The sequence below is a fragment of the Pelophylax lessonae genome (assembly GCF_965119305.1).
Source record: "Pelophylax lessonae genome assembly, chromosome: 2".
In the NCBI taxonomy this organism is placed as follows: domain Eukaryota; kingdom Metazoa; phylum Chordata; class Amphibia; order Anura; family Ranidae; genus Pelophylax; species Pelophylax lessonae.
The window spans coordinates 733,342,110-733,353,289 of NC_138769.1; the positions used below are offsets into that span (position 1 = coordinate 733,342,110).

Consider the following 11,180-nt stretch of genomic DNA (forward strand, 5'->3'; position numbering starts at 1 on the left):
ACCATCCCTGTGCTGAGTTTCTAGGTCTGTACACCTGCCGTGCCCATTATGAGGAGTTCCCACTATCCCTGTGCTGAGTTCCCGGGTCTGTACACCTGCTGTGCCAATTTTGAGGGGTTCCACCATCCCCGTGCTGAGTTCCTGGGTCTATACACCTGCTGTGCCCCTTATGAGAGGTTTCACCATCCCTGTGCTAAGTTTCTAGGTCTTTACACCTGCTGTGCCCATTATGGGGGTTTCCCACCATACCTGTGCTGAGCTCCTGGGTCTATACACTTGCTGTGTCCATTATTAGTAGTTCCCACCATCCCTGAGCTGAGCTCCCAGGTCTATACACCTGCTGTACCCATTATGAGGGGTTCCCACCATCCCTGAGCTGAGCTCCCGGGTCTGTACACCTGCTGTACCCATTATGAGGGGTTCCCACCATCCCTGAGCTGAGCTCCCAGGTCTATACACCCACTGTGCCCATTATGAGGGGTTCCCACCATCCCTGAGCTGTGCTCCCGGGTCTGTACATCTGCTGTGCCCATTATGAGGGGTTAATTTTGTTTATTGAAAAAATCTTACAAACAACAACTTATATACAATAAAACCATAATAAATAAATTAATAAATAGCAAATTTACAAAATAATTGAATATAACTATACAAAACCAAAAAAAAAAAAAAAAAACGAACAAGAACATAATAAATAAACCAAATTGCGCACAGCATAAACCCTACGAGAGAGCCAGACTAAGGAACATCACCGTCACCATGCATGTAGCCTTTTATCAAAAATATATTTTATCTGAAAATCTGGGGGAGTGAAGCAAGGACAGAAAGAAAAGCCGCACACCCCGAGATCAACAGGCAGCAGCTACAGAGTCCTGATATTTCTCCACGCCTTTATCCAGGCCTCCTGCTGCCACCTGTCTTTCTCAAGACCCAGAATCTTCCCAACCTCACCCAGAATGTTCTTCACCACCACCTCGACAGGGAGGATTTTACTCCGTAAGGATACCTGGCACCGTGCACTCCACGTGAAATAACGGACTACTACACTAACTAAAAAAAGTGTTTCCAAATCATGATCCCAGAGAGTCTGGAATGTCCCATACATCCACTCTGCATAACTTATATGGGGGGGGAAGGGTACACTCCGAGCCCTCCCTACCCTCTTGTACACCTCTATATTAAAAGGGCACTGAAGCAGAAAATGATCCATGCACTCCACCACTCCTCCACACTCTACTCTCGGGCAGCCCCGATCACTCACAGAGAGAAACTTCAGGTTGCCCTTCACATATAGTTTTCCATGGAAAGTGAGCCAAGCCTGATCCCTAAACTTCATTGGGATTCTCTCCAAATTAATCAAATGCAAACCCTCCCCCAAAACTAGGCTTGGGCAATCCCTTAAGGCCAGTGGTTCGCAAAAAACAGAGCTCATGATCCGCTTCTCAATACGTTTCCTTGGTAGAGATCTGACCTCCCCTGCCGTTACTTGCCACTGCCGAAGTATTTTCAAACAGGGGGCAACATAAGCCGAGAGCTTATCATACTTGACCCTCAGGCTTTTCACTGGCCCACCATTTTCCCAGTGTCGCAGAAAGGGCCTAAACCAGGACTGGAAAATCTTCCAACGGGACAACCATTCTAAGCACACAGCCAAGATAACAAAGGAGTGGCTACATGACAATTCAGTGAATGTCCTTGAATGACCCAGCCAGAGCCCAGACTTGAACTCGACTGAACATCTCTAGAGAGATCTGAAAATGGCTGTGCACTAATGCTCCCCATCCAACCTGATGGAGCTTCAGAGGTCCTGCATTATGAGGGGTTCTCACCATACCTGTGCTGAGCTCCTGGGTCTGTACACCTGCGGTGCCCATTATGAGGGGTTCCAACCATCCCTGTGCTTTGCTCCTGAGTCTGTACAAATGCTGTGTTCATTATAAGGGGTTCCCACCATCCCTGTGCCGAGTTCCCAGGTCTGTACACCTGCTGTCCCCATTATGAGGGGTTCTTACCATACCTGTGCTGAGCTCCTGAGTCTGTACACCTGCTTTGCCCATTATGAGGGGTTCCCACCATCCCTGTGTTGAGTTCCTGGGTCTGCACACCTGCTGTGCCCATTATGAGGGGTTCCCACCATCCCTGTGCTGAGTTTCCAGGTCTGTACACCTGCTGTGCCCATTATGAGGAGTTCCCACCATCCCTGTGCTGAGCTCCCGGGTCTGTACACCTGCTGTGTGCCCATTATGAGGGGTTCCACAATCCCTTTGCTGAGTTCTTGGGTCTGTACACCTGCTGTGCCCATTATGGGGGGTTCCCATCATCCCTGTGCTGAGCTCCTAGGTCTGTACAACTGCTGTGCCCATTATGAGGGGTTCCTACCATCCCTGTGCTGAGTTCCCAGGTCTGTACACCTGCTGTGCCCATTATGGGGGGTTCCCACCATCCCTGTGCTGAGTTATTGGGTCTGTACACCTGCTGTGCCCATTATGGGGGGTTCCCATCATCCCTGTGCTGAGCTCCTAGGTCTGTACACCTTCTGTGCCCATTATGGGGGGGGGGGGGGGGGGTTCCCATCATCCCTGTGCTGAGCTCCTGGGTCTGTACAACTGCTGTGCCTTTTATGAGGGGTTCCCACCATCCCTGCTGGGTTTTAACCTAAATGTATACGATGCAAAATGTAACAGGAGGAGCAGAAAGGTGGGTGGAACCACAGAACTCTCAGGTATGCAGGAACAGAGTTGAGGATCATGGTGGAGAGATTATGTTTGAAAAAAAGTAAATTGCTGTCTCAGCCCACCAGGCTCCGCCTACAACTAAAAGATCACTGTTCCGTGGACATGCCCTTTAAATCCAGGTGAATGAGCAGTGGCAGGGCTCCAGTCAATGCACTTTGATTTCCTCGTAAAAATATAATGAAATAACATTACGGAGTGACTGTTGTAGGCAGAGTGGTGGGGTTACTCCAGTTACTTTGTACACAATGAGTCATTTGCTGTATTCTAAGATATAGCGGGGTAAGGTCCAACGCCAGTGAAGAGCACGCTCACTGCTTTACATTGTTATACCAGCTAAACCCGAATGTACATAGAAATACACAGGAAGCTTCAGGTCTCAGAAGTCCTATAATCCACCATCAATAGTAATGGACCTGCTCCGCCCGCCATCATCAGGAAATTCCCCCACCCATCATCATGAGATCACCCTATACATTACCACTGCATTGATCACTAGATACAGGCAACTATATCATGTGATCCTGCCAACAACACACTTACTATCCTAGGGTGACAACTCTCACAGTGCTGTATCTGTGGAGGAGCAAGGTTGTCAACCCAGGAGAGAAAGTGTGCTGGACTACAGAACTCGTTAACTGGGCCATTTGTTTGAGATAACAGCTACATCACTAATCTGGTCTCAAAATACCAACCAACTCGTTCCTCTTCGTTCCTCCCAGGACCTCTTGCTCTCTAGCTCCCTTGTAACCAGTGCTGTATATTGGCCTAGGCCGACAAGGCCCAGGCCTAGGGCAGCACTTTGCCGGGGGGCAGCAAAAAAGCCAACCCCCCCTTCACCTGAGACTCTATTGGCCACTGGTTGCTAGAGCCACCTCTCTCACCCCTTCCTCTCTTTCTCACCCCCCCTTCTCTCTCTCACTCCTCTCTCTCTCTCATCCCCCCTCTCTCTCTCATCCTCTTATCACCCCCTCTCTCTCATCCACCCCCTCTCTCTCACCCCCCTCTCTCTCTCTCATCCCCCCTCTCTCTCTCTCTCTCTCTCTCTCTCATCTCCCCTCTCTCTCATCCCCCCCCTCTCTCTCTCTCTCTCATCCCCCCCTCTCTCTCTCATCCCCCCTCTCTCTCTCTCATCCCCACCCCTCTCTCTCTCACCCTCCCCCCTCTCTCTCATCCACCCCCTCTCTCTCTCTCTCTCTCACCCCCCCCCTTCTCTCTCTCTCTCACTCCTCTCTCTCTCTCATCCCCCCTCTCTCTCTCATCCTCTTATCACCCCCTCTCTCTCATCCACCCCCCCCTCTCTCTCTCTCACCCCCCTCTCTTTCTCTCATCCCCCCTCTCTCTCTCTCTCTCTCTCTCTCTCTCTCTCTCTCATCTCCCCTCTCTCTCATCCCCCCTCTCTCTCTCTCTCTCTCTCTCTCTCATCCCCCCTCTCTCTCTCATCCCCCCTCTCTCTCTCTCATCCCCACCCCTCTCTCTCTCACCCTCCCCCTCTCTCTCATCCACCCCCTCTCTCTCTCTCTCTCTCTCTCTCATCCCCCCTCTCTCTCTCTCATCCCCACCCCTCTCTCTCTCGCTCACCCTCCCTCTCTCTCTGTACTTAACCCCCCGCTCTCTCCCTCCCTCACCCACCCCCCTCTTTCTCCCACCCCCTCTCCCCCCCCCCCTCTCATGAGATCTCAGGGGTTCATGCTGGGACTTGTATTCCTTAAATTTTGGAGGGAGTCACATCCATCTAAAAGGAAGGAGTGGGGCAAATTTACATGGGGGGGGGCACCCAATTTTAGTCTTGCCTAGGGCAGCACAAAACCAAAATACACCACTGCTTGTAACCACTTCCCATGCTCGCCTGCAGGACTTCTCCCGAGCTTCTCCCATCCTCTGGAAAGCTCTACCCCAACCTGTTCGACTATCTCCTACTTTGTCTACTTTCAGACGATCCCTGAAAACACATCTCTTCAGAGAAACCTATCTGGCATCCACCTAACCATTGTACTTTTATTTTCTCCATCAGCCCATCCCCCACAGTTATTACCTCTTGTATCAATTGACCCTCCCTCTTAGATTGTAATCTCTAATGAGCAGGGCCATCTGATTCCCACTGTATTAAAGTGTACAGTGTACATTGTACTGTCTACCCTCAAGTTGTAAAGCGCTGCGTAAACTGTCGGCGCTATATAAATCCTGTATAATAATAATATTAATAACAGTGCAGAGAGCCAAGGAAGTTATAAGCTCACTGGATTTCTTGTAGGATCAACTCTTACCGTTTTGCACTTTTCAAACAGACATAACAAAATGCTTCCAATGGTGTATTTAATGGACCCAAAGAGAGCAAATAGGAGACATTCATTGTTAGGATCTACATATACATTCATTTATTAACTCCATGACCTCAAAGGGCTTCTGAGATGAATAACAAGCTTAGTTTGACTCATTGGACATGTTCAACTTAATGGGCAAGGATGCTCATTGATTGACCTAATATACCCATGTGGCATATAAGGTCAATGATGTCATGAGACCCCCTGCCCCTTTTTATATACGTGCAGCTGTGGGGCAGGGAATGCCCAGGCCGCAGTTGATTGGGTAACAGTGGGTGGGGGTGGCTGCTTCCTTCTGGGTTTGGTTGGAATTTGGGTTTCTCCGGAACACCAAGCTCAACCCTACTTGGGTCCCATTGGGGCACATAGCAGGAGTATTGAATTAAAATCCATGGGGGTCTGATTAATAAAATTTTATTCCAGCAGAAGTCTAAATCTTATGTTTGTGTGATGTCTCAGATCCTTCCCATCACAGCCCCCCTCATTTTATATCACAATCCCGTTCTCACATCAGTGTCCTCAGTCCCCTGCACACCAGTCACCCACTTAACATCAGTTTCCCCTTGGCACTAGTGTCCAATGTAACCCTTTACGTCACCCCCCCCCCCACAGCACTGCCCCCCTTTTACATCACCCCCCCAAAGCTTTGCCCCCCTTTACATCACCCCCCCACAGAACTGCCCCCCTTTTACATCCCCCACAGCACTGCTCCCCTTTTACATCCCCCCACAGCCCCCCACAGCACTGCCCCCCTTTTACATCCCCCCACAGCACTGCCCCCCTTTTACATCCCCCCACAGCAATGCTCCCCTTTTACATCACCCCCCACAGCACTGCTCCCCTTTTTGATTCCCCTCCCACCGCACTGCCCCCCTTTTACATCCCCCCACAGCCCCCCACAGCACTGCCCCCTTTTACATCCCCCCACAGCACTGCCCCCCTTTTACATCGCCCCACAGCACTGCCCCCTTTTACATCCCCCCACAGCAATGCTCCCCTTTTACATCACCCCCCCACAGCACTGCTCCCCTTTTTAATTTCCCTCCCACAGCACTGCCCCCCTTTTGCATCACCCCCCCCACACACAGAATTGCTCAACTTCACATCTCCCCCCCTCCCCACAGCACGGCTCCCCTTTTCTATCACCCACCTTACAGCATTGCTTCCCTTTACATCCCCCCCCCCCCCCACAGCACTGCTTCCTTCACATCTTCCCTCCACAGCACTTCTCCCTTCACATCTTCCCCCACAGCACTACCCCCAGTTACATCTTCCCCCCACAGCCCTGCCCCCCTTTTACATCACCCCCCCCCCCACACATGATTGATCCCCTTTACATCCCCCCCTACATCTCCCCCCCCCACAGAAATGCCTCCCTTTTACATCTCCCTCCCCCCTCCACATCACTGGTTCCCTTCACATCTTCCCCATATAGCACTACTCCCCCTTACACCCCCCTCCACTTGCCTCCCTTTACATTACCCTCCCCGTACAGCACTTTGCCTCTTTCAAATCACCTCCCCCCCCTCCCGCCACAATAATGTGCCTTGCCTCCTTCACATCTGCAACCCCCTTTAAATAACCCCCCATACACATAGCACTGCCACACTCACGTCACCACCTGCCTCCCTGCACCCCCCTTCACAACCATATCTTCTTGCCTACCTTACACAGGGCAAAGAGTGGCCAGAAGGGACAGCAATAATGGATGGAGGAGAGGAGCAGGGGGCTTCTGAGGTTAACTTTTCCTATTACCAAGCTGGCTATCGATTGCTAGGGCTGCCCGGTGCCCTAGCAACCAATCACCTGCTAGTTAATCTAGAAAGTAAACTTATGCAGCTCCCGCTCCCACCCTCCATCCAGTGTGGTTATGCCTCCCGCTCTCTCATTGCTATCCCCCTTCCTCCCGCTCTCTGCCCTGCCTTGAGAATGACAGTGGTGGAGGCCAGGGTGTAGGAAGGCACCTAAAAGGCATGACTGCAGGTGCATTTAGTGATGCCTGCAATATAACCATACAGGTTATTATGAGATGGGACTATGGAAATCAAAAAGCTCTCCAACCAAATCAGTACGTAGTACAGTAAAGCCATCTTAGAACAGAAAGTATTAATTTGTCTTATTCCATCACATATCCTAAAATAAGAGGATTGTTCCTCAATTTAGGACAGTGGGTGGAACCATGCAAATCATTCATTCAACAGCCCCATGTACAATAAAGAATATAATGCAAATACAGTCTAATATTATGGAGTTATTTATTCTAAGTAGGATATTGGACTGAGAATAGGCTTGCATTTGTATTCCTGGTCCAATGAGCTATGGGCGGGGTATTCCACACCTGGCAGCTAACATTACAATGGACAAGGATGCTTGTGGCACTATTGACCTAATATGGCAACATGGTCATATTGGGTCAATGACATTGACCTCATTTAGCCATGTGGCCATACTAGGTCAATGTTGTCTTCAGATTCTCCACCCATACGTGCAGCTGAACAATGGGGAACGCCCTGGCGGCATTTGATTGGGTAGCAAAAGACAAAAGTGAAAACTTATTTCCAGGTTGGGTCTGAACCGAAGTTTGGACCAAACCTGAGTTCATCCCTATTTGGGTCCAGTTGAGACAATTTACCAAACAGTTTATTATGAGAAGGAATTACGGGAATTTAAAAGCCCTCCAACTGAATCAGTATGTAGCACAGTAAAGACTTCCTAGAACAGCAGGTATTCACATATCTTATTCCATCCCATGTCCCAAAATTAAGAGGATTAGTCCTTGTTTCAGGACAGTTGCCAGAGCCATGCAAAAACCTCCTTTACACCCCAACAGCCAAATATATAGTTTATAGGGCAAACACAGTCTAATATTGTAGAGCCATTTATTCCAAGTAGGACATTAGGTGAGGAATAGGTTTTTTTTTGGTTTCCTCGTCCAATGAGCAGTGGGTGGAGTATTCCCCAGCCCACAGCTAACATTACAATGGACAGAGATGCTCGTCGTAAAAACATTATACTAATATTAGGTCAATGATGTCTTAAGATTCCCAACCCTCTTGTATACATGCAGCTGTGGAGCGAGGAAAGCCCAGGCTGCAATTGTTTTGGCAGCAAGGGGCAAGAGTGACAGCTTCTTCCTGAGTTTGGTCCAAACTCAAGTCCATTGGATCCTTCTCAACATAACCTGTATGGTTACATTGTCAGGTTGAAAAAAGACACATCTAATGGCTTCAACCAATATTAGGATTTCCTCCCAGCTCCCCCCACATTCCTCCTGAATGACGTCTGCATTGATCAGATCCATAGGTGAACAGAGAGTTCCTCACTGGTGCAGGGAATGCCGTTAGTTACCCATAACCTCAAGATCAAGTCTGGGAAAACAGTGATGATTTCATGTCTGTGGTCCCTGAGATCCCCAAGAGTTCAAGAGTCCAAGAGTTATTAGATGGCTTAGCAAAGTTTGTGAGATTGTGTCTTTTTTCAACCTGACTAACTATGTAGCTATGTAACTTTGTAACTAAGTGGCTTGGGGAACAAAATTTTGGCCATTCCATGGCCAGGAAACTCCAATCCATGGCCAGAAAACTCCCCAGACCTTAATTCCATTGAGAATTTGTAATCAATCCTCAAGAGGTGGGTAAACCAAAAAAGAGCACAAATTCTGACAAACTCCAACCATTGATTAGTCAAAAATGGGCTGCCATCAGTCAGGATGTGGCCCAGAAATTGATTGACAGCATGCCAGGGCTTATTGCATAGGTCTTGGAAAAAAAAGGGTCAAAACTGCAAATATTGACTCTTTGCATAAACTACATGTCATTGTCAATTAAACCCTTTGACACTTATGAAATGCTTGTAATTATACGTCAGTATACCATAGTAACATCGGACAAAAACATCTAAAAACACTGAAGCAGCAGACTTTGTGAAAATTAATATTTGTGTCATTCTCAAAGCTTTTGGACACAGCTGTAGATCTATACTCAAAAATGCTAAAAAAAAAAAAAAAAGAAAGTAAACAAAAAAGAGTCAGACTCGATGGACCACATGGTTCCTTTCAGCTGTCACTTGTCTCTGATTCTTTATAAACAATGAATTTACTTCTCCTTGTTGGTCTGTTAAATACACCATTGGAATCATTTTCTTATATTTGTTTAACCACTTTACCGCTGCTCACTAGAGCTCTACTGCGGCAAAGTGGCTCCGTAACGTCTGGCGACGAAGACCTACGTCGCCAGACAGTCTACATCGCCAGACATTCCCCTCTCTCGGCGGCGCGCGCGTGCCGCCGGTGGCTCGCTCCCGCTGTATTCAGTCACAGCGGGAGTTGGGCCAGGGGAGGAGTGGCGGTGATCACCGCCGCTCTTCCCCGATCGTCGGGGAATCGAGTGTGGAGATCCGCCCGCTTCATCTCCTAAGTGACAGGCAGGGTCAGATTGCAGGGTTCAGCATAGCTGAACCTGCGATATGTCCTTGTGTCACATAGTCCCCCCCCCCCCACACACGTCAGTAAGCACCAGGCATACATTAACCCCTTGATCACCAATAAAAATTAACCCCTTCCCTGCCAGTGTCATTTTTACAGTAACAGTGCATATTTATAGCACTAATGTCACTGGTAACCCCAAAAGTGTCAAAAATGTCAGTTAGGTGTCCGATCTGTCCGCCGCAATGTTGCAGTCCCGCAAAAAAAAATCGCAGATCGCCGCCATTACTCGTTAAAAAAAAAACACCAAAAACGACAGAAATATTTCCCTTAGTTAGTAAACGCAATAACTTTTGCGCAAACCAATCAAAATACGCTTATTGCGATTTTTTTTTACCAAAAATATGTAGCAGAAAACAAATTGGCCTAAAATGATAAAAAATGTAGATTTTAACATTTTTTGGGGGGGGAATTTTATATAAAAAAATGTGAAAAATATTGTTATTTTTTCAAAATTGTCGCTCTTTTTTTTATTTATAGCGCAAAAAGTAAAAATCGCACAGGTGATCAAATACCACCAAAAGTGGGAAAAAAAGGACGTAAATTTAGTTTGGGTACGGCGTTGCATGACAGCGCAATTGTTAGTTAAAGTCGCACAGTGCCGAATCGCAAAAAGCGGCCCAGACGTAAGACAGCAAAATCCTCCGGTGGTAAAGTGGTTAATAAGTGCAAAAAGTTACCTGTTCATCCAACCAAAATCTTCCTATGTTCTCTGCCTGTGCACCCCTACCCAATAGCATTGTTTCCAGTTCTCTCTGTGAACTGCACAGAGGGGGTGGTGTTCTGTAGTGCTTTTCTAGGGTAGTGAGTACGCTTTGTCACCCTAAGACATCAAGTGTGTTACTGGCAGAATCACCAATAAAGGAATAAAACCTAAACAGGACAGGTAAGCTGCAATATATCAGGAAGATGTATCTAGCTCTTCACTTACCGTGTCCCAGCTATCCAAATAAGTGTGAAGATCAGAAGATATTGTTAGATAATAAAGTTATTCGTCAAATATTACCTCAACAGATTCCTCAGAGAGCCACCCAGGTGAGGACAATACACACGACTCCTGTCTGCCTTCTCATTGAAGATAACCTGTGTACACTTGTTATTTTTTGTTAGAAGCTCAATAACCTTTAAACACTCAATAAACCAGCCATGCAGCATTCAGCTCACCAGCCAACCAGAGGTTGTAGCTCCGGGCCACAAAGAGCGCGTTCTGTATTACAGGCTGGAGGTTATACAACTCTATCAATAAATACCACTCAGGGCTCTAGTTACACAACCACCCCAGCCTGAATTACTACGCTCTCAGTCAATAGAGCTACCATAGCTGGCTATGTGGTCAAAGTCTGAGAAATTGCTGCAAGAATTGAACTCAGACACCAAAGCTGGTTCTAATGATATTCATAGAGTGGGGTGATATTAGAGAGTTTGGTAGAACATCTACGTATTACATAATCTATCACCACAGCTAGTTCTTGTGACATCAACAGAGTAGGGTGACATTTCGGAGATTGATAGGACATCTAACAGATAATCCAACACCACAGCATATACTGGTGACATTGCAGAGTTTGGTAGAACATCTAAAGGATGATCCAACACCACAGCCAATGTTGATGAGATTAGGTTCACATTGTAGAGTTTTGA

At 47.6% G+C, this 11,180-nt stretch overlaps 1 protein-coding gene across 1 annotated transcript in view; it reads right to left on the reverse strand.

Moving 5' to 3' along the window:
• LOC309547573 (solute carrier organic anion transporter family member 2B1-like) overlaps positions 1-10,694 on the reverse strand; it is a gene marked incomplete at both ends in the record, with an annotated part of 123,255 nt that extends 112,561 nt beyond the window's left edge. The window contains 4 exon segments of the mRNA XM_082247444.1: positions 10,546-10,559; positions 10,562-10,589; positions 10,592-10,642; positions 10,644-10,694. Coding sequence (XP_082103570.1) covers positions 10,546-10,559; positions 10,562-10,589; positions 10,592-10,642; positions 10,644-10,694 — 144 coding nt within the window.
• Between the last annotated feature and the right edge of the window lie 486 nt (positions 10,695-11,180).